The 26,998-nt window shown below is 38.5% G+C and overlaps 1 protein-coding gene across 4 annotated transcripts in view; it reads left to right on the forward strand.

Moving 5' to 3' along the window:
* The window catches only part of USP24 (ubiquitin specific peptidase 24), a 109,909-nt gene that overhangs the window by 36,153 nt on the left and 46,758 nt on the right, over positions 1-26,998 (forward strand). For all 4 annotated transcript variants that reach the window (XR_005583522.1, XR_005583521.1, XM_039483808.1 and 1 more), the window contains exons 9-33: positions 1,184-1,258; positions 2,619-2,777; positions 3,847-3,961; positions 4,544-4,647; positions 8,810-8,917; positions 9,402-9,497; positions 9,595-9,756; positions 11,569-11,676; positions 12,508-12,657; positions 13,321-13,452; positions 14,181-14,292; positions 14,556-14,632; positions 15,606-15,746; positions 15,910-15,963; positions 16,479-16,594; positions 18,028-18,094; positions 18,292-18,402; positions 18,801-18,899; positions 18,981-19,151; positions 19,647-19,732; positions 19,893-19,986; positions 21,372-21,527; positions 25,148-25,245; positions 26,026-26,121; positions 26,289-26,517. Coding sequence is in view for 2 of the 4 variants with exons in the window: in XM_039483808.1 (XP_039339742.1) it covers positions 1,184-1,258; positions 2,619-2,777; positions 3,847-3,961; positions 4,544-4,647; positions 8,810-8,917; positions 9,402-9,497; positions 9,595-9,756; positions 11,569-11,676; positions 12,508-12,657; positions 13,321-13,452; positions 14,181-14,292; positions 14,556-14,632; positions 15,606-15,746; positions 15,910-15,963; positions 16,479-16,594; positions 18,028-18,094; positions 18,292-18,402; positions 18,801-18,899; positions 18,981-19,151; positions 19,647-19,732; positions 19,893-19,986; positions 21,372-21,527; positions 25,148-25,245; positions 26,026-26,121; positions 26,289-26,517 (2,916 nt within the window). In the remaining 2 variants the exon portion in view is untranslated. The remainder of the gene's footprint in view (positions 1-1,183; positions 1,259-2,618; positions 2,778-3,846; positions 3,962-4,543; positions 4,648-8,809; positions 8,918-9,401; positions 9,498-9,594; positions 9,757-11,568; positions 11,677-12,507; positions 12,658-13,320; positions 13,453-14,180; positions 14,293-14,555; positions 14,633-15,605; positions 15,747-15,909; positions 15,964-16,478; positions 16,595-18,027; positions 18,095-18,291; positions 18,403-18,800; positions 18,900-18,980; positions 19,152-19,646; positions 19,733-19,892; positions 19,987-21,371; positions 21,528-25,147; positions 25,246-26,025; positions 26,122-26,288; positions 26,518-26,998) is intronic.

Here is a 26,998-nt window from a genome sequence, read left to right on the forward strand (position 1 = left end):
GACGGTAATCCTGAATCTCCTGATTTTCATCAGTGTAAATCAGAAGCAACTCCTTTGCAATCAGTTGAACTATCCCAGGGTAAAACAGGTGTGACAAGAATCTGCCCCAATGAGTACCACCTTCTTTGGACTCCTAGCTTTGTGACTGAGATCTAGGGTGCGTATGTGAGCATGAGTTGGAAAATACATTGCTAGAGAGAAACATATCTGTGATCCACATACCTTTGCTAAAATATTGCAACCCCATGCAGCATCTTTAGGGGCCATTGCATTAAATTTATGAATGGCTTATGTATGATTGTGTTCTTCTCAATGGGGGAGGGCTAGCAGAGCTCCTCTAAGACCTAAGAACAGTGAGGGTGATTAAGGTGAGTCACTGAGACTGAACAATCAAGAGAAATACTACACCCTGGGGTGGTTGGCATATGTACTAGTTCAAACTGCGTTTTCCAGAGACACCCAGCCAAAGAAAGGGCTTTGGGGGAGAAAAAGGCTGGATTTAAACTGACTCGGGACCTTCTTTCTGATCCAAGAAACGTGAGGCCCCAGCTCTTGCAAAAGAGTTGGAAAGACTTTGGCCTACTAGGGTCCTGTAAGACTTGTGGGTGATTCCTAGTATGTTTAAAACTATGTATTGGTTTTGGTTTTTTCTGTAATTCTTTTAACTTAAGAATAAATGTGCTTGCATAGAAAGAGCTGTGTGGTCATTTCTAGCTGCTGGCAATACACTATTCATAGACTTCAGAGAGAAAGCAACACAAGTTCTGGCTGTTAGGCAAACTGGCTTGCTGGGAATATTGCAGCTGGTTTGGGGTTTTTTTTTGATCATTCTATTGAGAAGAGAGGCTGATAGGAAGACACTAGGTATCAAGTTGACTTCATTGTATGTATAGCAAGTGTTGAGTGTTGAAAAAATTAGATCTCTTTACTAGATACTTTTATGGTACAAGCTGCTGTTAGTTTATCTGGGAAATTTTGGCTTCTTCCTTTACATTACTTCATTCTCTGTTCATACCAGCAGGGTGGTTTATGTATGCCATATTTGTGTTAGCTTATGTATTCAAAGTAAATGTGATCTTAAGTTGTTTTGGCCTTTTTAGAGAGAGAAGCTATTGTTTCATTTTACTTTCAAGTAACTTGACTCTGGAAAATGATTGTCCTTGTATTTTCTCAAATTCCTTAGCCCATGCTGGATCCAGTCATTCATAAAATGATTAAATATGTACAGAATGTGGAAGAGAAGGACCTAAAAGACAAGGTAACATTCTGATTATATCAAATATACACATAGAAACTACTGTAAATGTCAAAAGTGCTAAACTCTCATAACTTGAGAACAAATTATACTAGTTCCTGTTTGGAAAGTATCACTTGAGCTAAATTTAGACTGAGAATGTTTGTAATAGGAAACTCTGCTAGTGGGTTGGCTGTACTTACCAGGACCCACTTGAAAATCTTATTCAGTGTTAGACCTTCCTGTCTAAAAAGACTTCCTCCTCATAGTTATCCAGCAAGTTTACCTGGTTCCAGTCATGCAAGGTCCCAAACACCCTCTATTCTAGTTGACTTTAAGGTGCCTAGTACCTTGCAGCATTAGGCCTTATAGCCTAGATTTTAAAGGTACATAGGCATTGCTCGGCTGAGTGTTGCAATGCCTAACTGACTTAGGAACTCTAGGTCTCATTTTCAAAAGCGACTTAGGCTCCTAAGTCAGTTAGGTGGAGCAGAGTCTAAGTACCTTTAAAAATCCAAGGCCTACATGGCTGCTTTGCTCTGCTTTGGCTGTAGCAAGTATAAAATTGCATTTCTGTTTACAGGTACAAATATTGTATTGTTTCCAAACGAGTTTGCTGATCTTTATCAGAGGAGATCATTAGATGTCAACATCTTCTGATTTTTTTTTGTTCTACATTGTATTGAATTTGTCCTCTATTTCTAATGAGTCTTTATAGTGTCTTTTTTGTTAAGATCATTTTAGGTTATGTCTACGCTGAAATTTTGAGAGTAAAACTTTTGTCAGTCAAGGGCTTGAGAAAAACACTCCTGTGACCGACAAAAGATTTACCGGTACTGATGAAAAGCGATGCCATGGACAGCGCTTTGTCCCACCAACAAAACTATCGCTCTTCGTTGGAGGTGATTTTATTTTGTCGGCAGGAGAGCTCTCTCTCCTGCTCACAAAAAAGAGTGGCTACACTGTGTACATTACAGCAGCATGGCTGTAGCAGCACAGCAGTGCCACTGTAAGGTGCACTATGTAGACAGTCATCGTGATGTGTTGGAAATGTTATGGTTTGTGCACTTAAAGAATAGAGATAGACGTGAAATATATATCTTACAAATTAGAACATTTTAACATGTTTAACTTTCAACAGAAGTTTCTTCCTTACCCCTAAACTTTGTCTGCATAGTGATTCTTTCTAGTAGTGTGAGTAATACTTCTACAGATGTTCACAGAAAGACAAAGTATTGTGGATTATAGATCAAGCAGCCTTCACTAGGTCACTGTTATTACCCTTTGTGTCTATTATCCAAGTCTAAAACATGACAGAACTTATGCTTAAAATAAAATGTCTAAAAATCTGTATAGCCATTACTAAAAAAAATTTTTTTAACAGAGGCTAGTTAGTATCCCTGAACTCCTGTCTGCTATAAAGCTACTGTGTATGCGCTTCCAACCTGACCTGGTAACTGTGGTGGATGATCTACGATTGGACATTCTGTTGCGCATGTTAAAATCTCCCCACTTCAGTGCAAAAATGAATTCCCTCAAAGAAGTAAGTTTGAATTTTTGTTTGAATATGACAGGCTATTCTTGCCATACCAAAAGTAGTGTCTGAAAGGCAAAGGTGGCGGGGTGGTTTTATGCCAATCATGTGGCCTTAAGGAAGTCTTAATTCTAAGTAAAGAACAAAGGAAGTCAATCTAACAAGAATTATTTTTGCAAGTTAGCAGTGGATGCAAGGGTTGTGGTTTCCTTGGAAAGAGTCCAAGTCATATCAGCCTTCTCTAAGGACTATTGTTTCAGCTGTATTTGTGAGCGGTAGTCTCTGCCATGCCTGGGCCATTCATGGGTATTCCATAGTAAGCTAAATCTGAGGTGTATCCCAAAGGCTGTGCTGAGCTAGCAAACATTTTATTCCTCATGTGGAACTGCATAAAAAAGTAAAACTCTAAATTCAGCCTCTCCAGATGTCACTTACAGTATGCAAATTTAGTCATTCAGTCCTTACTTCCAATGCTGGTATATCTTAGTACTCCAAGAAATTGCTTTTTTTAAAAGCCTACCAAATTATATGTATTTGAAGGCTTTCTTGGTTCAGTTCTTGTTTCTGGGATATATTAAATCTTTCTCAATTGTCATTTGAAATCAGAAACACATTGGAGCTAATCATTAATCTTGGGTCCTTGGATATAAGTGTATCACATTCCTCTTGAAATTACATAAATGCACCATTTTGGGCTTCGTCCAGAACTTGTACTTTGGTCACCTTTATCACTAGACTGAGCTGAAGTGTAATGGATTACTACCATGGAGATAGGGAACTAATTTGAGAGCCACAAAAAGAACCCTGTTCTGCAATAAAATTTTTGTAGTAAATCTAAAGAAGTTTGTGGTACGGGAGAGCCCTCCTGTCTGTGACAGAATGGGATTAAGAAATTGGTGTAATAATTGTACCCAGCAGACTTTTCTCTTTTTAATACTGTAACTGGCCTTCGGCAGTGCATTGTTATATTCTCCTGGTGCTTGTACTACGTTGGGCTTTGCAGGGGAGTGTGTGAGAGAGTGTGTGAGAGATGGGCCAATAGAGTTCAGCAACAGTTTTAACATTCTGTGATTTATAGGTAACCAAATTAATAGAAGACAGCACTGTATCCAAATCTGTGAAGAATGCAATAGACACAGACCGATTATTAAACTGGCTAGTAGAAAACTCTGTTCTATCAATTGCACTAGAAGGTAAGCTTTTTTACTAATTGTTTTTACACTATGAACTTTGAATGAATTTCATAGGCTTCAAGGAACTGTCAACTGGACTTTTTTCAAACTATTTTGTGATAGAGTGCCCTTTATAAAGAAGTGCTTGGGTTTTTCTACAGTGTTCTGATTATTTAGAAGGGTTCTGGGAATACCACCACAAGCATGCTGAAGCACACTTGTTTCTTTTTTGTCTGCTGATGCCTCTTCAGTTGCACTTTCAGCTTTGCTGGTATTATAGGTTACTACTTGCTGAGTCTAGGGGAGGGTGTGAGGTTTTTCAGAGCACTGAAACTGACTAGATGCGATATGCTATCAATTACACAAAGAAAACAAGCTGAAAAAATAGAGAAATGGGTATTTTTTTGATTTTTCTCTTTTAGTAATCTTAAGAATTGCCTGGAATAATAGCAGGCACAGAATTTTCAGATGGAAATGACTTTTCAAATTGATACTCTTCCTTTGAAATAAAGTACCAAGTTTCTTGCTATAACTTGTATTAAATAAGTCATTTTTATGATGATATTCACAATTTCTAATTTAGCTGTCTGATTGTTCAATTAGGTAATATAGACCAAGCACAGTACTGTGATCGCATAAAGGGAATTATTGAACTGCTGGGAAGTAAATTGTCTTTGGATGAGCTCACTAAAATTTGGAGAATACAGGTAAGCTTAAGGATTGTTCTATTTTATGTATCATTTAAAAAAAAAAACAGGCCAACATTTTCAAACTTAAGTGCCTAAATTTAGGCACCTAACTTTGAAAATAGTGAAAATCTAGCTGTCCATTTATTTGCTGGATCACATTACTTTGTTCATTCCCTATGGAATCATGGTGTACATTATTAATGGACTTAAATATCCATGTAGACTCCTTACATTCAGTTTTCAGCCGTGGTCGTTAGCGTTTCACTTACCTCATGAGCACCACGGCCCTGACATCAAAAATGCTTTTGGGAAAGAACACCTTAACATGTACACATTTTCCAATCGTTTACTATTGTAACTAGTGCCTTCAACTAAACAAGTTTAGATTGCTGTTTATTTTGTACCTGTGTTAATCTTTATTTCTTAATAAACATCTCTCCCTTCAAGGTTGCACTCCTTGTTCTAGCTCAGTGTTTCTCAACCAGTGGGTCTTGACTTTGGGGGGAGAGGGGGTTAACAAAAGGCAGTTGAGGGTATGTGAGGTACTGAAAATGTTACAATCTAAACCAAATAAACCCTCTCTCCCCATTTCCCATGCACCCTTACCACTTAGTCAAGTATTCCGTTAACCTCTCAAAATACATTCACATAAATTAAATAGGCTTCTCATTGATGCCTTTTTTATGCTTTTATAATGAATGTAAGGGGGTTACAAAAAACATTGATTTTTAAAATAAGGGGTGAAACATTATATTAGCCTCTGACCATACTTTAGCATTTTAATTTTCTTGGATGAAGGTATGAGTCTGAATCCAACTCTCTATCTGACTTTAAATAGAGGGAGCTCAAATTCTATTAACTGCCTCTTAACGTTTTCTACTCTATTACATATGTACTATTGACAACAATCTGTTAGTCTAATTATACACTTACATTAATCAATGTGTAGAAAATGATTCTCAAATGCGTAATGCAAACTGCTGTTTGAAAGCTCTATCCTCAACCAAAACTGCTTGGTCTGAAATTTAACGTGCTAGTGCAAAGTTGTAGTCAACACAGAAACAATTTAGCCTTTATATTTTGTACTAAATAATTAGTTTAAGCTTTTTGGACACCTTGTATAAATCTACAGTAGGGTTGTGGATGATAGCAAGTCTCTTTTGCTCAGTGAAGCTGTGACATTGACATGACTCAGTTTGCACTTATTCTGAGCTCAGATGTAATATTTTGTCTTCCTGCTGGCCTGTTTCTGACGTGGGTTTTGTATTGAGAGGCTTTGTATCACTTCCTCCTGAAAAGAGTCTAAATATGATAGTGGGGGTATTGGATATGTAAATAGAATACCCTGAACTTAAAACTGTGTAATGTTGGTGGAAGACTTAGATTTTAACTAGACTTTGGGTTGGGAACAGGCATATTTAAAGGAGACCCTACCCTACCTGAAGGACGTCATATCCAGTAAATTTTCCTCCCTATGCATCACCCTCCTGTATTTCAAAAAGTTCTATTTTGTGTGCCAAGGTCTTTCTAGATAGGCTATGTATGTCACTTTTTAAAAAAATTAATAGTGCATCAAGACCGTCAATCTTAGAATAATTGTTATTCTCTGAATAAGAAACAGTATAGTATTCTTAGTAAGAAACAAGACTGATTTATCAAGGCTACAAGAAACAGAAGAATATAAATTTCCTATTTAGCAAACAAGTTCTATTCAAAATTCCCAGGGTGTAATGTAAAGAAGTTGTTGGTAGCTTGGCTGGTCAATGCACTACAGTGTATTCAGATTAACATTATGTTATTGGCCTGTTTTCACATCCTGTACAGAATGGTATTCATGTGAAGTTTCCTAGGTTTTTTTTTTAATGGTAGCTGCTGGCACAGCACATCACCTCAGATGTGGACAAGTCAACGCAGCATTTTAAAGATGCTCCACACATGAAGCAGCTGATTTTCCTCCCTCTCCCCCTCCCCCCATTTCCTTCAAGATTGAGTGTGTCATCTCTGCCTGAAGAATAACATTTCTGTACACTACTGAACTTGAAGACTCTTGGAGCTTGCATAGAAGGCACTCAACTATTTGCATTTTGTTTTTAATAAGAAAATCTCAACTGGGCTTCCCCCACTTCTTGCTTCGGATTGATTAATCTGCTGACTCTCAAAAGCTTGTCCCTTCCACCTCACCTGCCTTGTCTCTCTCATTCAACTGGATATTTAATTCCCTCAGATATAAACCCTACCTTCTGAATGCAGGAACTTCCTCATGCTGCCTTCTGGGATGCGCCCATATTCTGGCCCAAATCTCCTCTTTCCTATTTTTATTTCTGATTTTACTTTATTTTTAGGGAGAAGCATACTTAGTGGTTAGAACACTACAGACTAGCATGAGTTTTGGTTTCTGTACCTAGCTCTGCTACTAACTTGCTCTGATCTTGGACAAGTTGCTCATATCTGTGCTAGTTTCCCAGTGTGCAAAATCTTGCCCTGGGGTGTGTACATTGTAAATGGAGACGGTGGTATACACCAAGAAGCAAGTGTGTGAGTGGTGTAGTTTAGCGATGGGCCTCATTTGGTGCCATGCTCGTGTTTTTTTACTACTTCATGGTCATTTGGGAGGATGACTAGGGTGTATAGGACACCTGGAAGAAGCATGATGTTGAGGAGGAGATGGAAGCATAGTAAACCTAGTTAGGCTGGGTTTCGAGTCTAGAGAGAGGCAGAAAGAAGATGCACAGAAAAGAGGACACAAGGAGTGATGAAATGTGTTCTGGGAGACATCAAAAAAAATTGATTGCCCCCCGCAGCTGGTGTAGAGTGAAGGTTTCGGCTCCACTTTTTCATGCAGCATCAAACTAGGATGACACTACGCAGTTTAGGTTTATCAGGGTTACGTTTTTGGAGCTGGGATCCCCAAGCCAAATTTTAAATTAACAGCACTTCTGTTCTCATAATGGTAGAAACCTACAATTTTCACTTTTTCCCCCCATCTTGTAAAAGCTTCCCATGCTCATTCTGTGTTCCCATGTAATGCAATGAAAAGTTCCAGCACAGGAGTTGCGGATACTGCCACCATTGCAGTCAATGCAAGTGCTTTAGCTGCAATGCCCCCACTATAAATGGGACTGAGCCGTTGACAAGATATTTTTCTGAGAGAACCCTTGATTCTGGATTTTACTTCTTCCACTCCTGTATCCCCCAGAGCCTGGATCTGGTAACTTTCTGGTCACTGTGCAAAGCCCACTTCATCTGTCAAGCCCTCACTGGGTTGTATAGATTGATGACTGGGGTGGGAGAAGTGTTTATGGAAAGCTGCTTATTTATATTGCTGGTGAGTGTTTGAAGGCTATGTGAGATTCAAGGATTGTGATAATTTTCCTCATGAGGGAATCCCAGTGGTTTCAGTGAGGCTTTCTAGAGGTGCAGGAATCAAGGCCTTAATGTTCATAAACAGAAAAAACATTTCTATATATGCGCATAACTTCCATGAATAGCTTTGGAAAATGGATGTATGTATGGAGAAAAGAGGAAAGATCTGTCATTGCTGTGTGCAATGGTTCCAGACAACTGCAGATAGCATCAATACCTTCCTGCTTAAATGTTAAAGTATTTCCATATGTAATTTTAGACTGAACATCTTGACAAGCAGTAAACTGACAGCTGTACATTCAGCAGATTGATGGATATTGTGGTTCCTCGTTCTGCTTCTATGGGTTCCACCATCCTACCTTAATTGACGCAATCAAAAGTCTGTAATGGTGGCCACTAGGATGTGGAAATCCTGCATACACCTGTGTTGGCACATCTTTTCCTATTTCTTAAAATGGTTAAACACTGAAATAGAAAATACTTCTGAAAGAGTGAGCAGTTAATTTAAGGTCAGTTACTCCTGCCCTACAGTATCTGCCCAGAATATTTTCAATTAACATAGCACGTTTCTCACAAATATAAACTGTTTCTTTTTGGACAGTATTTCAGCCACCTTTGGGGGTTTGGTAGATTGAGTTACTGTCCTGTCTTCTTCTAGAATGATTCTCTAAATTATTGTCTTTCCATGAGATGTCAATACTCATTTATAGCCATTGTTGCTCAGACATCTGAAGGATTTTACATGGTGTGTACAGTCTTGATTTTCTCCTCCTTGCAAAGAACCAGTTGTTGTCTCATTTCCTCCCCTCTTATTTAGTCAGGACAATCATCCACTGTGATTGAAAACATACATACTATTATTGCTGCAGCTGCTGTGAAATTCAGCTCTGATCAACTTAATCATCTGTTTGTTCTTATTCAGAAGGTAAATCTTTATCTGAATTTAAATTTCTTATTAAAACAGGAATGTTGATATGTTTGAGCATCTAGTCTACAAATAACATTTCTAAATACAATTTTTTTTAAACCTATAATATGACTTTGAGAAGATTAAAATATTTATTTTAAATAACTCAGCTCCCATTGTGCTGTCGATTTTAATCTTTTAATTCAGGTTTTAACCATGTTATGTGTTCTTACAGCTAAAGTATGTTCAGGCAAAGATTTCATTATTGCCTCTAGCCACTTGTGATAAGTTTTTGGAAGTGTTTGGTGAATTAGATCTCCTGTTAACAAAACTGAGTTCACATCTAATGAAGCTGGCAGTGGCACATGTTGAAACCGTGTCCCTTTATTAATTGGTGATATCACAGTAAAATAGGCCATAGATGGAATCAATTAATTTGAAACTTTGCATTTTTATTACATATTTGCTGCTGTAATAGAAATTCTGTGTCTTTGTCCTGCAGAGCTGGGAGACTGAGAGTGACAGAGTGCGACAAAAACTGTTGAGCCTGATAGGACGCATTGGTCGGGAAGCACGCATTGAGACAACCACCGGAAAGGCATGAGAAATAAAATCCTCCATTGTTAAGATAAAGAATAGAATTGCATCTCTTTTGTAATTACTAGTGTCCCTAACCATTTATGCTGTTCTTGAAGGTCCTAGAGGTGCTTTGGGAACTCGCTCATCTTCCAACGTTACCCTGTGGTCTAATTCAGCAGGCCTTGGAGGAACATCTGACAATTCTTAGTGATGCTTATGCAGTGAAGGAAGCAATCAAAAGGAGCTACATCATCAAATGCATAGAAGATATTAAGAGGGTTCGTTTCTCTGTAGAATTACATTTTTTCCCCAAAATGGTATATTCTCTAAAGAGTGGCTTGGGCAGTATTGACACTTCTTTCAAATTACATGGAATTGGACACTTGTTGCCTCTGTAAGCTTGTACCTTGGGAGAATCTGAGAGTGGGAGATTTTATGTGAGCCAACTTGTTTACCGTGAGACTCCTAGTAAGTCTCTTGCCTTGTTTTAAACAATTGAAAGAGAAAATCATGTTTTCTGATTTGTCTGTTAGACGAGTCTCAAAATACAGATTGGTTTTTAAAACCCAGTAATGTCCTTTGTTTAAAGAAACAGGCATGAAAAATGTCTTCTGGTATAAGAACCCATTTTGCAGCTGAATTTGCTCAGATGTCTCCTGGGCAGCAGCATGTTTTTGAGGGGAGAGGGCTTTGACCATGTGAAATTCATGGCACATAGCTTAAAGGATTTCCCAGTCTATTTACAGATCTGCCCACGTAATAAATGATCTTTCTATAGGCCTGCAAGAATGAACCTGTCCTTGTTCCATAGTCCAAAATGTGCCATTATAAAGGAAATGGCTTGTTGTTACTTCGATTGCCCTCTCTCGTGCTAAACTAAACTTAGACTAGCCTTTCTGTTTTTCCAACATCATCCAAGAGTTGGATTGTGGGTGTTTTGTTTTGTGTGGTGTTGGGCTTTTTTTTTGTTTTTGTTTTTGTTTTTTTGGTAGAACAGATATTCCTTAGGTGCCAAGGTACCTTGCATTCTTGCTTTTTCTCTAAAAATCAGAAATGCCGATCTCAAGCTGTCTGCGCTAGGGGGGATGTTTGTTTGAAATCCAGACTATTCTGTATCTGATGTTCACTTCTCTTTCCTGTTCTTGCTAGAAACGCCTCCAATTTATTCCAAGGCATCCTTCTGTAACAGTTTTTTTTTTCTTACTGCTCCCTGTTGCAGTGCCTCCATCTAGGGCTTTGATAATATGTAGTTTTAAGCTAGTTTTACAAATGCAACATTTACCTATCTACCCCCACCATAAACAAGGAGAAATTAAAACAACATTTGAGAGAATATTGGCAGCACTGTCAAAGGTATGGAGAGGTCTTCAGTGTAGCTTTGTTTCTGACATGAACAGGCTGCTGAGAATGTAGCATTGATTGTTAGCATCTAATCTAGAATCAAGATGCTTCTCTCCCAAACAGAATTTGGTGTGCCAGCTTCTAATGTCAGACTTTATGGAAAATAATCCCCATCCCCCTCCCCCCCCCCCCCCCCCAGGGTTCAGTCTTACAAAATGCTGAATGCTTCTGACAGAAGTACTCAGCACCTTGCAGGATCAAACTTTAAGTTCTCTTGCAAACCTGAGTTTAAATATTTTATCAGAGGGCTCCTCGTGACCCTAAAATGTCTCATTGAGATAACCACAGATCTCCCCGCCCTGGCTCTGAATCCCTTGGTAGTATTTTAAATAATTTTTAAGTCCTGTTTTGCCTGACTCCTCTCACCGCCTCCCCAACCTGGTCTTTCATTGAGTAGCTGTATTTGGTTACATTTGCCCTCTAAACCTTGCTTACCTCTCCATCTTACCTGCAGTCAGCTAGCCATCTCCTTCCTCAGCTATCTGGTTTAATTGTGAAAGCTGAAACCGAGACTCTCAGTGGAGAGGAACCAAGGACTAGCAACTGCAGATTCATGAAAGAAAATTATTATCCTGAAGCTGGGGCATGGATGATGATAAATAGGTTTCTAGGATTCTCTTACAAGAAACAATTATAGTATTGTTGAGCATGTACACGTGTGTAATTATTTTAACTTCTGTTATTACTAGTCATCCCAACATCATAATCCCCAATTTGTTTGGGTGGTACCAGCTTTACGTCAGCTCCATGAAATCACACGTTCGTTTATTAAACAAACGTACCAAAAGCAAGATAAGGTAAGGCACTTGCTAAAACATTTTTTAAAGCAAAGTTACATCCATCAAACTTCAGCTCTTATAACAAACTTTAAGTTAAAAATATGGTATTAATTTATGGCACTATTTGAATTGAGGAGTTTAATGTAGTGGTAGTATCTTTTACAATGGTAATTCCTTAATACTCTGCGCTGTCCATTATATGCGGATAAGCTTATCTCTTCTGACACGTCTGAATTGGCTCACGTTATCTTTGTGCCATTACTAACTATAAGTGAACCTGATTGACAAATTTAAGGGAACAGGTTGTTTTTTATTGACTTTTGACTGAAGTAATAAAATCAGTTATGCCCTTTCGAAAATAGAAATGGCTCCAATCTGCTACCAAGTTGTGCTTTGCGTTATGCCAGCTTTGAGTGGAAATGTTTGGCTCAGTGGAGGCGGGAGGGATAGCTCAGTGGTTTGAGCATTGGCCTGCTAAACCCAGGGTTGTGAGTTCAATCCTTGAGGAGGCCACTTAGGGATCTGGGGCAAAAATTGGTCCTGCTAGTGAAGGCCGGGGGCTGGACTCAATGACCTTTCAAGGTCCCTTCCAGTTCTAGGAGATTGGTATATCTCCAATTTAAAAAAAAAAAAAAAGATGCTGAAAGCAGTTGCTGTGTAGGATGGTTTGTAAATGGGAAGGATGAAGGTGAACCTTCAGGACTCCTTTGTGACAGTTTGGATAGTGCTGAAAAACCCACAGTTAGTTTTTTTTTTTAAAAGAGAATTCCCATAAAAATGCAAAACCTCTAAGTGTGCCTGTTGTGGTGCTTCATTTCTTACACTGTCTTTCTCAATGTTTCTGCCAAGAGCATTATTCAAGACTTGAAGAAAAATTTTGAAATAGTGAAACTGGTGACAGGAAGCCTAATAGCATGTCATCGATTGGCTGCATCTGTAGCAGGTCCTGGTGGACTAGTTGGAACAACATTAGTGGATGGCCGATACACTTACCGGGAGGTACTGAACACTGCTTTCTAATGTTAGTTACTAGAAATTGTCAGATGAACAATGTTACAAATCACCCCAAAAAAACCATGGTCAGCTGAAACACAGATGACTAGACAATGTAAAATATCGGACACTTAATGTACACTGTATCTATATATGCTGCATTTCCTCCCTCCAAAATTACACTGTTTTCTAATATATTGAGCTTTATTACTTAACTATTAAATTAAATGGTGGGGTAGCCTCTCTATATTAAAACTTGTGGCATATTTTAAATGGCTGAATTTGGTACCAACTACTTAAAACCAAAAAATATTTTCCTATTAGTATATGGATTCATATATCCACAGAGCACTCGCAGCACAATGTATTGCACCTTAGATCTCCTTTTTATGCCAGGTGGTGGCTCAGGCTAGTTACTATTATGGGGATCGAGAGCAACCCAAGTGTTTTCTGAAAAGGTGCCTGAAATGAGGTCTTTTGTTTAAAACAGTGAAAATTAGAAATCATAATTGCAGGCCCTGCTCTGTCCACATGGAGTTCATTGCAGGATCAGTCAGTTTTTGGTTCTTCACACTTTGCAAAATGTATAAAAAAGAACAAAATGTTGTATTTCTAATTTTAAGTTCTCTTTTGGAAAGATGACACTCAGTTTTGTTATTCTCTTTTCAGTACTTAGAGGCACATTTAAAATTTCTGGCATTTTTTCTGCAAGAAGCCACCCTCTATTTGGGTTGGAATCGTGCCAGGGAAATCTGGGAATGTCTTGTGACGGGTCAAGATGTTTGTGAGTTAGATCGAGAGGTAAGAAGCCCAAGAGATCAACATCTGGAGGCGGGAAAGGAATTTAATAGCTCATGACTGGAATGCATGTATAGAAAATAAATTGTTTATAATGTTTGTCTCATTCAGTGTCTTCAAATGCCTTACAAAGCACTAATGCATTCGATCCTGTTAGTGCAAGGACAGTATAGGCAAATGGAGCAGCTATTATGTGTTTAACTGTAAATGGCATACTGCCTTGAACATTAAGACCTGTTTAGTTGAAAGGGAATGTTGATCAGGAGACTAGATGAGGGTTATCTGCTCTTTGAGCTGTAACTTCCATCTGAACAGCCAGGGATGTCATAAATGAGGAACCTTCACTTAATGTTTTATGCAATAGATGGCATTAGTAATAATGCCTGGTACCCTAATGCAGCACTGCAGGCTTGTGTAATATGTAAGAACCTGAGTCCTGGTGTGGAATCTGAACCTTCTGCTCCAGAAGAAAGTCTACTACTATCTGAGTTATGCTGATACATAATACATAGTAATGCTCTGTGCAACAGCAGTGCACTTCAGATGGTTACAGACTACTGAATGTTTTGACTATCTTGCCTTTTCATGACAAGACTTTTATCTAAGCTTTTTATGCACTCATCACTATAGTGTCTGAAGTAATTTGAAAAAGCAATGTTGATGTACTAAAAAAATTGTTTGATCTTCAAAATATGGACCATATACACTTATACACCTGTACTCATTCACAGATGTGCTTTGAGTGGTTTACAAAAGGACAGCATGATCTGGAGAGTGACATACAACAGCAGCTCTTCAAAGAGAAAATTCTCAAACTGGAGTCATATGAAATTACTATGAATGGTATGAAAATGTTTTTGGTCACCAGGTCATAGGAGTAAATATTATACCCAAGTACTAGATAGTTGCTTTCTAATAAAACATTAAACTTAGTTTTTAAAGCTCTTCATAGGTCTAAAAACTAACACAATAAGGGGTCTTTTTCCATGATTCTAAATTTTTAATTGCTATTAAGATTATCCTTTATTCTTGTGTATTTAATATCCTGTTTTAATAAAAACAGGAATTTATTCTAAATAAAAATCTTCCATGATTTTTACATATAGGTTTTAGTTTATTTAAGACGTTCTTTGAGAATGTGAACCTATGTGATCATCGACTAAAACGACAAGGAACTCAGTTGGTAAGTGTGTTGCACTTTCACTCCTATGAACAGTACATGAGATCTGGGGAACAGGTCCTTATTTTAAAAAAAGACAGCAAGCCATTTTATATGGTCATATTTGTACTAAAATACCTCAGGTCCTTTTAGTATTTTCATTACAAATTCTTGCTTTTTACCTTGAGAAATTAAGGGTGGGATTTTCATGAATGCTGAAAGTTGATGTAAAAGATTTCAGGATGGAACGCAATAATGTCATGAAACTTTAAAGACCAATCCCAGTTTTCCTTTGCATTGTTAATGAGCAAATGAAGTTCTAGTGTGTGTAACTTGTTTTGCTGATGCCTAAAGAAAAAACCTATTGTATGTTTAGTTATTTGTGTACCTATTTACAAGAGAGATGTTTAGTAAATTTAAATCGTAATTAAGTTGTAATTATTTTTAACTTGAATATGATCTTGCACTGCTTTTTAAAATAAAATTATATGGCAAAAAATATGTTGAGGTATCAGGGACTGTTAATTTACCTCAGACTTGCCGATGGTGCTCATAGACCTGTTGTGAAGTACATTACCCCAGTATATGCCACTTGATGAGCATTTTAGCCTATGATTTCTTGCTCTTTTGACTTATCTGTGTAAAATAAATTGTTTTGTATGATTGTTGAACTCCTAAAATTATCTTTGAATTCTTCATTATTCCATTGCTTGGTGAACTGTTTTCTGCAGAAGTCATTATTTGTCTACATGTAGACAAAGTGGGTTAGACTTAAAATTTCCACCGATTATGTAGATTTGAGATTATGTAAATTTAGTTCGTATTGTATAAACATTTTTATAGAGTTGACAACACACTGAAAAATACAGCTTCTAAGACTTTAGCCAAAAGTTACTTTTCCAGCAGATATAAAACAAGCGTGATTTTATGATTGTTACATGTTATAAGCATGTATAAAGTCAAATTGTATTTTACTAATGTATTTTCCTTTGAACAGAATGTAGAAAAACTGGAGTTAATAGGGATGGATTTTATTTGGAAAATAGCAATGGAATCACCTGATGAAGAAATTGCTAATGAGGCCATTCAGTTGATCATAAATTACAGCTATATTAATCTAAATCCTAGATTGAAAAAGGTAAGTATAGTCTGTTACCAAGAAAGGTATTCGACCCCTATGAAGAGGTCTAATACTCTGGAAGTTGTGATATATATTGCATTTTATTAAATTTGTTGCTGACAATTTTATTCTCAAGAAATTATTTTTAAAGTGCTAATGTACCTGTCCTTCATACCTTCAGGATTCAGTGTCGCTACACAAGAAATTCATTGCTGATTGTTATACAAGATTAGAGGTAAGTGGAAGACATAAATTTGTTCATGTTCCTAAAGCCCTTTCTGTCTTCAGTGTTGTTTTACTTGCAGAATTGAAGCAGTGTTACAAAAAACTTGCTTTTCAAAAACTAGAGAATGCAGTCCTATGCTCTTTCCCAAAATATTGCTAATCTTAAATTAAAGGTTTATAGAGCAGAATTCACAAGCTTCTGCATTTTAGCTGAAGATGTTTGAACTTCAAATCACAGTTCAAATTGTATATTATGTGAAGACTAGAATATTGAATCGTGGTAAAGATGCTTGTTAAATTATTTGAACTTGAAAATCAATTTTATTGAGGACTTAAGATTTTTCTCCTCCGTAACACTATTTCTGCAATGTAATGGATGTAGAAAACCGCAGAATGTAGTTAAACTTTGTAACCTTTCCTATTGCCTAACTAGGAAGAGCTCAAATAGCGTTCATATAATTTATCACTCCAGAATAACTAATACAGTATAAATGCTGTTTTACATTGGTGCATCTTAAATTCTAGGCAGCCAGTTCAGCACTTGGTGGTCCGACATTAACACATGCTGTTACAAGAGCTACAAAAATGCTTACAGCAACTGCTATGCCTACTGTAGCAACATCAGTACAGTCTCCCTACAGGTAAGTCTGTTTGAAGATAAACGTAATAAATGTCTAACTCAGCACTCAAATTCATGTGGGAAGCATCTTGACAATAATGGGCATTTGAAGAGAGTGAACACTCCTGTTGAATACAGCCTCATGTTTTATATTCCAAATCTTTCTACATCATAAAATCAATATTTTATTTTATTTTTTTCCCCAAGAATACAAGGTAATTGTAGGCTGGGCTTCCTTAGTTTAAATACTGATGCTCTGCTGAATTGCATTTCTGGTAAATCATTGGCACACAGTCATCAGCGATGGAATATTCAGCTTCTCCTCTTTATATAGCCCTTTACATCTCCTCATACAGAACAGGTTGCTCAGTTGTAGTGCTTCCTTTCCCTACTGAGCATACAAAGACAGGGAGCTGAGAACATTGAAGGACATCAGTAGAGAGAGAACATAGAGGGGAGGGGAATATTTCTGTACAGACTTAACTGATCAGAATCTAGTAATTACCAAAATGTAAGTTTTGAGTCTTAAGGTAGTCCATCTCAAAGGATCACCACCATCAGTGTTCTTGTAGACAAAAATCTCTTAGGTTTTAAATGCCACAACTGTGTGTTTGTAGAGAATGGTTGTTGTTTTCACTATCCATCTCCTTCTCTGAACAGAAGTGTACTATTGGGCACTATACCAAGGTTTGCTTACAAACAATCTTTAGGTGTTTGCATTAATGGCCACAAATAAGAACAACAGCTCTCTGTATGTGAACTCAGCCCCTGTGTTTAGAAGGGGGAGTGGTTACTCTCCACTGTGTAGCAAGTTCTGTTCTTAAATGGAACTATTTTTTTTGAAGAAGCATAAGCAAGTCAACATCATGGAATAATATTTGCAAACTTAACTTTGTGTCTTTCTTTTTAGTGGAATAAGTTCCTTTTCTTTTAATATTTGTAATATTTCTGTCTCTAGGTGTAAGTTTACAGCCACTCGCACAGTAGCTTTTCATATTTACATTAAAATGTATTTGATTTCAGAAGAGATTTTTTTTAAAACAATCTCAATATAAAGAATGAGACTGAAAGTCTAAATGCTGAAGTCCTCGAAACTACAAAGATCATTGCTGCTTAAGAGCCATCAGATCTATGGAGTAGGAGATATTGGGGGAGGGGGGTTGACTGTCATCCTTGAGGGGACTGATGTATTATGTGTTTTAGTACCTGGGCACAGGGATGGGCCCTTTAGACATGCACAGTGTATGTCCCCAGACCTAGTATGACACAGGAAGTGCAATTCAAGACTTGCACTCTGCTTTGCCAATGCGCCTCAATCTAGCTACACCACCTCAAAGAGTGAGAGTTGTATTTAGTCTCTATTAAATTCAGTCCTTGCCTTCGGCTGTTGTCTTTTGTGATTGAACTGAAACCACTCACCTTATACTTTTTTAAAATTTTGGATACAAACTTTAGGTCAACTAAACTTGTCATAATTGAGAGACTGCTACTTCTGGCAGAACGCTATGTGATAACTATAGAGGTAAGAGATTTTCTTGTTACTTAACATTCATGTCCTTTCTCGTAACTAGACAAAAATTTAGATGCTCAATATTTTTAACAATACCGTGAGTTGTTCAGGCCAATGTACCGTAGAATCAGTTACTGCTAATACTGTGAGAATGTTTTTGTTCTTCCAGAATTGTTTACACTGATCTTTTTTTTTTTTCCTTTCTGTAGGACCTTTACTCTGTTCCTCGTACTATCCTACCTCATGGTGCTTCTTTCCACGGACATCTTTTAACACTTAATGTTACATATGAGTCTACCAAAGATACCTTCACTATAGAGGTATGTTTACCCAAGTTACATACGTCATGCCATATTCACCTTATTTATTAGTGAAAACATAGTATTCACTAACCGCGTCATGTTGCAGGGATGACTTGAAGCACAAGCTAGAGAAGTGTAATGGGCACAGCTAGCTTGAAAACCACATTTTTCTAAAAGCTTTATGTACGCACCTAAAGTTATAATAACGGAAAGGCTTGTGGAAAGAAAATATTTTCTTGCAGCGCTTGGTATAGTCACTTTCACTCTTCCCCTGTATAGTTAGTCTCCCTGGCTGAAAAGACCTTTATTAATATTAATGGAGGAGCTAAAAACCCCTTAATGTTAACAGAACACTTAAAAAATCAGGCCACACTGTTTAAACAGCTTCCACCAAACGATCTTGTTTTATTTTACAGGCTCATAGCAATGAAACTGTAGGAAGTGTCAGGTGGAAAATAGCAAAGCTTCTGAATTCTCCTGTGGACAATATACAGATATTTGCAAATGAAAATCTGGTATGTGAATGAGTTACCTTTTATCTTGTGAGTTTGAATCGTTCCTTTCACCAGAACTAAGCATTAAATACTTTGTTGCAGCTAACGGTAAATAAAGATCAGAAGCTACTCCACCAGCTGGGTTTCTCTGAAGAACATGTACTTACAGTAAAAACATCAGGAAGTGGAACCCCCTCGGGGAGCTCTGTCGATTCCTCAACCAGCTCCAGCAACAGTAGTGGTGTCTTTAGTTCATCTTATGTGATGGAACAGGTACAGTATAGTAGTCTGAAATCTGCTTTTACAGTGCACCCTTTCACAAGCACGTCACAATTGGGGTGAAGTGGCAGAGTAAGATAATGCTGTAGTCCTTCACTTCCAGATTTGGTTTCAAATTCTGCTAAATATCAGAATTAAAAATGGGAGAGTTTGGTTTGCATTTGTTTGTATTAAAAAATCAACACACAGTGCAAGACTCATCTCAGGTGATTTAGGATTGGAACCAGTGAAGCTCAGGTGTGTTAAATTAAAAATTTGGGAATGGGTCAAGCTAACTGTACCATTCTGGCATTGCTCTCCAATTCACAATTAATAATTGACCTAGAGAGCATCTTTTGTCTGATGTAGATGTAACACTGCACAGTGACATGCAGATATAAGAGATACATGCGGGGGTGGTATTGGAATTCAAACTGTGTCTTGGGCTAGACAGTAGCTGAGACATCCCTGAGAAAAAAACCTTTGTAATTGTGTCTGTTTAATCCTCAGGAGAAATCCCTCCCTGGAGTAGTGATGGCTCTCGTGTGTAATGTTTTTGACATGCTTTACCAGCTTGCTAACCTAGAGGAGCCAAGGTAAACAAGCTAAATAGTTGTTAAACATTTGGAGAAATACTGTTACTGAAAGTCCAAATAAGATATCATTAAAAATTGTTACCAATTTACGTGGACTCTTGTCCAATATGAAGCTGAGTGAATCCTATCTTGTGTGGAATAATTGCTTTGAACTTTCCAGGATAACTTTGCGTGTACGGAAGCTTCTGCTGTTGATTCCTACTGACCCAGCTATTCAGGAAGCACTTGATCAACTAGATTCCCTAGGAAGAAAGGTATGGATTAAACCCATATTCAATTCTTGTCTCTGTAGGGCTAAAAAGAGGCATTTAACAGGGATTTTGTAATACAACCCATCACACACAGTATCACAGAAACCCCCTTGGGAGCTGCCAGGACTTCAGCACCCTGTCTTGCTGAGCCAGGCACTCCTGTCTGCTCCAACAAAGACCCAGGGTCTGAATTACTTGCCCCAAAGCTTCAGGTTTACCTGAAAGCAACTCACAGAAGTGTGCTTGTCTTTAACACTCAGATGCCCAACTCCCAATGGGGTCTAAACCCAAATAAATCCGTTTTACCCTGTATAAAGCTTATGCAGGGTAAACTCATAAATTGTTTGCACTCTGTAACACTGATAGAGAGATGCACGGCTGTTTGCTCCCCCAGGTATTAATACATACTCTGGGTCAATTAATAAGTAAAAAGTGATTTTATTAAATACAGAAAGTAGGATTTAAGTGGTTCCAAGTAGTAACAGAACAAATTAAGTCACCAAGCAAAAGAAAATAAAATGTGCAAATCTATGTCTTATCAAACTGAATACAGATAATCTCACCCTCAGAGATGCTTCAGTAAGTTTTTTCCTCAGACTGGACACCTTCCAGGCCTGGGCACAATTCTTTCCCCTGGTACAGCTTTTGTTTCAGCTCAGGTGGTAGCTAGGGGATTCTTCATGATGGTTCCTCTCTCCTCTTTGTTCTGTTCCACCCTTTATATGTCTTTTGCATAAGGCGGGAATCCTTTGTCCCTCTCTGGGTTTCCACCCTCTGCTTCTCAATGGAAAGAGACCAGGTTAAAGATGGATTCTAGTTCAGGTGACATGATCTCATGTCACTGCAAGACTTCATTGCTCACTTGCCAGCACACAGGTATACAGGAAGACTTACAGGTGAAACACACCCATCTGCAGACAATTGTCCTCGTTAATGGGAGTCATCAAGATTCCAAACCACCATTAATGGCCCACACTTTGCATAATTACAATAGGCCCTCAGAGTTATATTTCATATTTCTAGCTTCAGATACAAGAGTGGGATATTTATACAAATAGGATGATCACACTCAGTAGATAATAAGCTTTGTAATGATACCTTACAAGAGACCTTTTGCATGAAGCATATTCCAGTTACATCATATTCACTCATCAGATTTTTATAAAATCATATAGACTGCAACATCACACTGTGTTGGGTGTTCATTTGTGAAGTTTTCAATTATGTAAAACTTTTTAGTGATAAGGTTTTTAATGCTTTGTTTCTAGGTGGCTGGGAGGGTGGAGAGGGGTTGTTACTGGGACTATACAAGATGCAGTTCCAAGGCCTACTTCTCCTTAAGTGGTATTCTAAAAGTGCAGTTTTATATCTGTGCTTATTCCCCTCAGAAAACACTGCTGTCAGAATCAAGTTCTCAGTCTTCAAAATCACCATCCTTGTCTTCAAAGCATCAACACCAGCCCAGTGCTAGTTCGATATTGGAAAGTCTCTTTAGATCTTTTGCTCCTGGCATGTCCACCTTTAGAGTGCTCTACAATTTAGAGGTAAGAAACCGTTTTGTCAATATGCGCCTCAGTTTTCTAACATTGCAATTAAAGCAATGGATACAGTTTGTGAAGTCCTGCTAAAAATATTGTCAGCTGCTAAAAATATCAGCTGAACTACATCTACCTCGATCTAACGCTGTCCTCGGGAGCCAAAAAAAATCTTACCGCGTTATAGGTGAAACCGCGTTATATCGAACTTGCTTTGATCCACCGGAGTGCGCAGCCCCACCCCCCCAGAGCACTGCTTTACTGTGTAATACCCAAATTCGTGTTATATCGGGTTGCGTTATATCGAGGTAGAGGTGTAGGATTAATCTGTTACACAAAACAAGTGATGTAGAGCAGAACATTACATGATCATATAGTGTAATGAAAGGTTCGAAAGAGCTTGGAGCATGAAGTATGAAGCTTCTCCTTAAGGTTTCATTACGAACCCAGGCCCCTCTTATCATTGTAATTGTAAGATGGCTTTTAAATGTGCTAGTCAGCAGTACAGACAACTTTTGTAATTTATCTGTATGTTTCTCTCTGCTATCATAGAAGGCCTTAGCTATTGGTTTAAATCTTTGGCTGGATCTGCAGAGGTTCTAAACGCATGCATCTCTATTAAAAATGAATGGGAGGCCAGGGGTGCTCAACATCTCTGAAAATCAAGCCAAATTTAATTTGGATTGTTTGGATTACAAAATAAGCTCTCCATTAAAATGAGCCACCGTCAGATGTCACTGAAGATGTGAAGGGGGCTGACAAAGCAAAACATTAACTGCTTTTTAAGAAGAAATATGCCAAGGCCCACTATTAGGGTCCCAGAGGGGCCTTTTTAGGAGATGCAATTAGTGTGGTATACTGTATTTCTGAATCTCCAAATAGACAGGGATATTACTGTAATGGAAACAAGTTCAAACTGCAGGAAAAGGGATGAATATATTACTCACTTTCTCCTGTTGAAGCTGTTTCTCTCTCTGTTCCAATGACTGTTTATACAAATGTTGGATGCAGTGTTGTTGTAGCTGTGTTGGTCCCAGGATATTAGAGACAAGGTGGGTGAGAAGTTGGTCCAGTAAAAAATATAACCTCCTACACCTTGTCTCTCTATTTACACAAAGTGGGAGTGAAAATGACCCAACTTCAAATCCCTGCTCCAGTGAACCCAGTCTCCTGTGTCCCAGGAGAAAGCCCTAACCACTGAGCTAAAATGTGAAGGGAAACTCCACCAATGCCATCGCTTTTTGACTGAAACTGTTGGTGAATGTGTGTCAAATTTACAAATAGTTACGCTGAGGGGAAAAAATGTGCATCTCTAGGGTTAATTTAATCAGGGCAGTGAGATGTAGGGCAGACCCAGGACCTCTTCCTGGGGATCACTGTTAACTGGTCTGAAATGCTTCAGTGAGGAAAGTTTTTGGTGGGAAGCTGCCAGGCCTTTGTGGGCTGACAAGACCAGAAGATGTGGGAACATCTGGAACAGGGAAGGACATTAATCACCCCCAAAAAATCATATTTGGTATGGGAGTTATTCAGGGTGATGGGGTAGGCCTCTCCAACAAGGGAGTGGATATATTTTAGCAGATTTAGATAAGAAATTGTTAACAATCTGGGAACCCAGGTGGAAGTAAAGGAGAAGGCAGCTAAGCGAACTGCTGTTAGCTCTTTGTGGCTAATGTCCAGTGCATGTACTTGTTCCACACAAGTCCAGTTCCCTGATAAACTGCAATTGGAAGTGGACTAAGGGGAAGGCATCCCCTAAAGTTGAGGTATGGGATGGGAGATCCTAATGTCTGATACAGTGAGAAAACAACCTCCTTTCTCCAGCCCCTTCACAGGGCAGTGAGTTCCCAGGAACAGGCTGGGGACCAGCTGGAGGGGTGGGGTCCTGACAGCAGCCCTCCACCAAGTTCAGATAACTAGGGATGGAATCATGACCTGCACGATATGAACTATTGTTGGATAATTCCCATAGCAGTTAAGTTAAACTTGCGGCCTAATTAATCCACATCCCTTGTATATCTTGTCTGCCTTTTCACATGTCAGAACAATGAGTCAAATACTGTTGTAGGATGACTCTTTACAACTCCATTACAGACCTATCTAGATTAATATGTGCAGGTTTGGGGTCCCATTGCCAGCCACTGTTGCCAGCAACAGGTTAATTTCCTAGTGTATTTGGGGCATAAGAATCCTCCTCCTCCTCCTCGCGCGCCCCCCCCCCCTCCAAACCCTTCCCGGATGCAACAGACAGAGGCATACACTCATCTCTCAACCCTGGTGTCTGCAAAGCCTTCTGTAGGAATTTTTGTAATAACCATTTACCTTCATATGTCTGTTACCAGTACTGCAGTTCTCCACTTTTTGCATACCACATCCCATGTTCTAACAAAAAGTTTCAGGCTCCTCCTCTTCCAACGAGCCGTGAAGAAAGGTAGAGTGGTTGTAACCCCCCAAAAATGTGTTTGAAACTCCCAGATTGAGAGAGCAGTCTGCTGTGTCACAGTACAGATGCCCTCCTGGATGAGAGGATTCTGTTTTGCAGTGGCACTAGAATCCCAAAATGATTTTTTCACTTCAGACCAAATAAGTAACAAAATGCTTTATTTCCCAGAAGTGAGGCTAATGAGGAAGCAAACCTAAGTAAATATTCCTTAGGTGCGATAATTAAATGGATTATATTAGCGGATTTGTTCCTGAAGTTCAGTCAAGTATAATGGAAAATATTTTTCTCTTAACAAGCCAGAATTATTTTTAATCCCTCATATTTGTTAGTCTACTAAAGCTATTAAACATGGGTCCAGCCAAGAACATTAGTATGGCTATTTACTGAAAAATGACTCTGCACACTGAGTCACAGACACAAACATGAAATCTTACAGGATATTGCAGAGAACAGAACACATCTTGACTTCCATTCTGGCTTGTGGATTATACCTCTTGTAATAGTAAAGATTCTGCGACTGGAGTAAGTAAATAGTAAAAATAAACTTGTGTTAAATGTTAAAGGAAGAAGATTCAACTCGGAATACACATGAGGATCTCACCTGTCAGATGAGCAGGTCCCCATGTGGTCACTTTTCTGACCATCACTGCACTTTGACACTCTCTACTGAGAAGGGTACCTTCTTGCAAATGAGAGGAGCAGTATAATAAAGATGACATTCCTAAAAGCCATAAAATTTCTTGGATCCTCTTAATTTTTTTCACACCTCAAAATAAAAGTAGAAATGTAAAATCAAAACCTCATCCTTGGGAGATCTTATTTAGTAGTTACTTCCATGGAATAACAACATCTTAACTAGAAAGATGTTAGAATTGTAACCCTCCAGAGCTCCTCTTAAGCCTGAAGAAGTAATTCACATGCAGGTCCAGACTCTTCCCTTCTTACTGTGTGAGCCATTTATAATTATATCAGTCACTTATCAGAGAATAAAAACAGAAGGAAATGTTTTTTAAAATATTTGGCTCTTTATGGGTCAGATAGTTGCAAGGCTGTATCTTTGAATTACTGAGAGCGGGAAATGCTCAGTTTTAGGATGAGACTGCCTAGGATATTGGATGCCACTTCAGAGATGCTATAGTTTTTGTGTATACTAGTTATGAAACATTTTTACTTGCATGCATTTCAGGTACTGAGCTCCAAGCTGATGCCAACGGCAGATGATGAGATGGCAAGAAATTGTGCCAAATCTTTCTGTGAAAACTTTCTGAGAGCAGGAGGCTTGAGGTTAGGCCTTAGACATTTTATTTTTTTCCATAACACTAACTCTTTCTTATCAGTGATAACTGTATAGTTTCTGTAATAGGCTCTAACACGCTGCTAATAGTATAGCATACTTGCATAGGTGTTCAGTTGTTTTCATCTAGCAGTATGAAAACTAAAATGGATTGGGTCCTGCGAATAAGGAACTACCTGTAGATTTACTTACTTTCACTAGTAATGTCAGCCACTCTGTATCTACAGTATACAGTGTATAATGTATATAGCGTTAAAGTCTGAATCAAAGCAAATTCATTTGCATTCTTTTTTCTATTGCTATAGTCAGTATTTGGGTGCTAAATAAGTGGTCTCGCTTCAGTTCAAGAATACAGATGTGCATATTACACAACCTCCCCAGCTGATACTAGTTGGCATTTTTAGCAGTGTTAAAATGGACCAAGAATTGGTCAGTGCAGTTGATCTTTCCATTCTTATCCATAAAATTGGTCCCTCCTGGTGAGAGTGGAGGGACAATGGGCACTTTGGAAAAACTTGCAGAGCTGCTGGCTCTGCTGTACTTATCAAGTGATACTACTTTGCTCTTACAGCAGTTTTCACCTATAGCTCTCGAAGCCCTTTGTAATGGGGGGAAAATAGGGATCTTGTTCTCAAGAGGCATCAGTCTGGTACTTCTGTCAGCACTAAGTCACTGAGAATGGCTGAGGAGGTGGGGGGGAATACCCGAAACTCGTTCCCAACAGTTTCTTTTTTACACCATCTTATAAAATAGTCTCTCTTATTTTTAAGTTTGGTAGTGAATGTGATGCAGAGAGACTCCATCCCATCAGAAGTGGACTATGAAACAAGACAGGGAGTCTATTCCATCTGCCTGCAACTTGCAAGGTATGAGATTGCCTTTCCTTGTATATAAGACCACTAGTAATGCTACTTGCGTTTTTTTTAGCCATTGGCCTGTTATCTTGAAATGTAACAGTGATTTGACTTCTATACTAAAATTCTGATCACCCAATATTCAAAAATAAACCTGACTCTTTTCTTTGTGTGTTTAGGTTCTTACTTGTTGGCCAAACACTTCCTACCTTACTAGATGAGGATATCCTCAAAGATGGGGTAGAAGCACTGTCCTCACGCCCATTCCGTAATGTGAGCCGGCAGGCTAGCAGGCAGATATCCATTTGTGGAACACCTGAGAAGTCATCCTACCGACAGTTGTCAGTTTCTGACAGGTCCTCCATTAGGGTGGAAGAGATCATACCTGCAGCACGGGTTGCGATACAAGTAAGGGAAAGTTTGACAGTCTTGAAGATATAGCCGTGTGCTGTAGAGTGAAAGGTGAAACTTGCAGTCCTCCACTAGAACCCAATATAGAGATTTTAAAAGGACCTTTCATATGGGCCCGGGTACGGTGGGGAGTGATCCACAGTCCTCCAGTCTGCGGGGGTCTGCTGTGGATCCCGGACGAGCCCCCAAATTGTTGTGGGAAATTTACCATTCATGTTTGAATCAGAAAACGCCTGAGGCTCCTTTATTTTATGTGAGCATATCTGTAAGGAGAGTCAGCATAGCCCATGCAAGGTGGCAAGCTACTCTGCCTTCCTTAAACTTTAACCAGCTTATAAACGTTAAAACCACAGACAAATTGCACATAGTTCCGTATTAATTACCTTATTTGGAATACATTGCAAAATCAGCATAGGCCAAAAGCAAAAACAAGCATTCCCCCTCTAAGCCCCTCCTGTTACTCACTGTCTGTTCTTTT

This window comes from Mauremys reevesii, linkage group 8 (genome assembly GCF_016161935.1).
Source record: "Mauremys reevesii isolate NIE-2019 linkage group 8, ASM1616193v1, whole genome shotgun sequence".
Lineage (NCBI taxonomy): Eukaryota > Metazoa > Chordata > Testudines > Geoemydidae > Mauremys > Mauremys reevesii.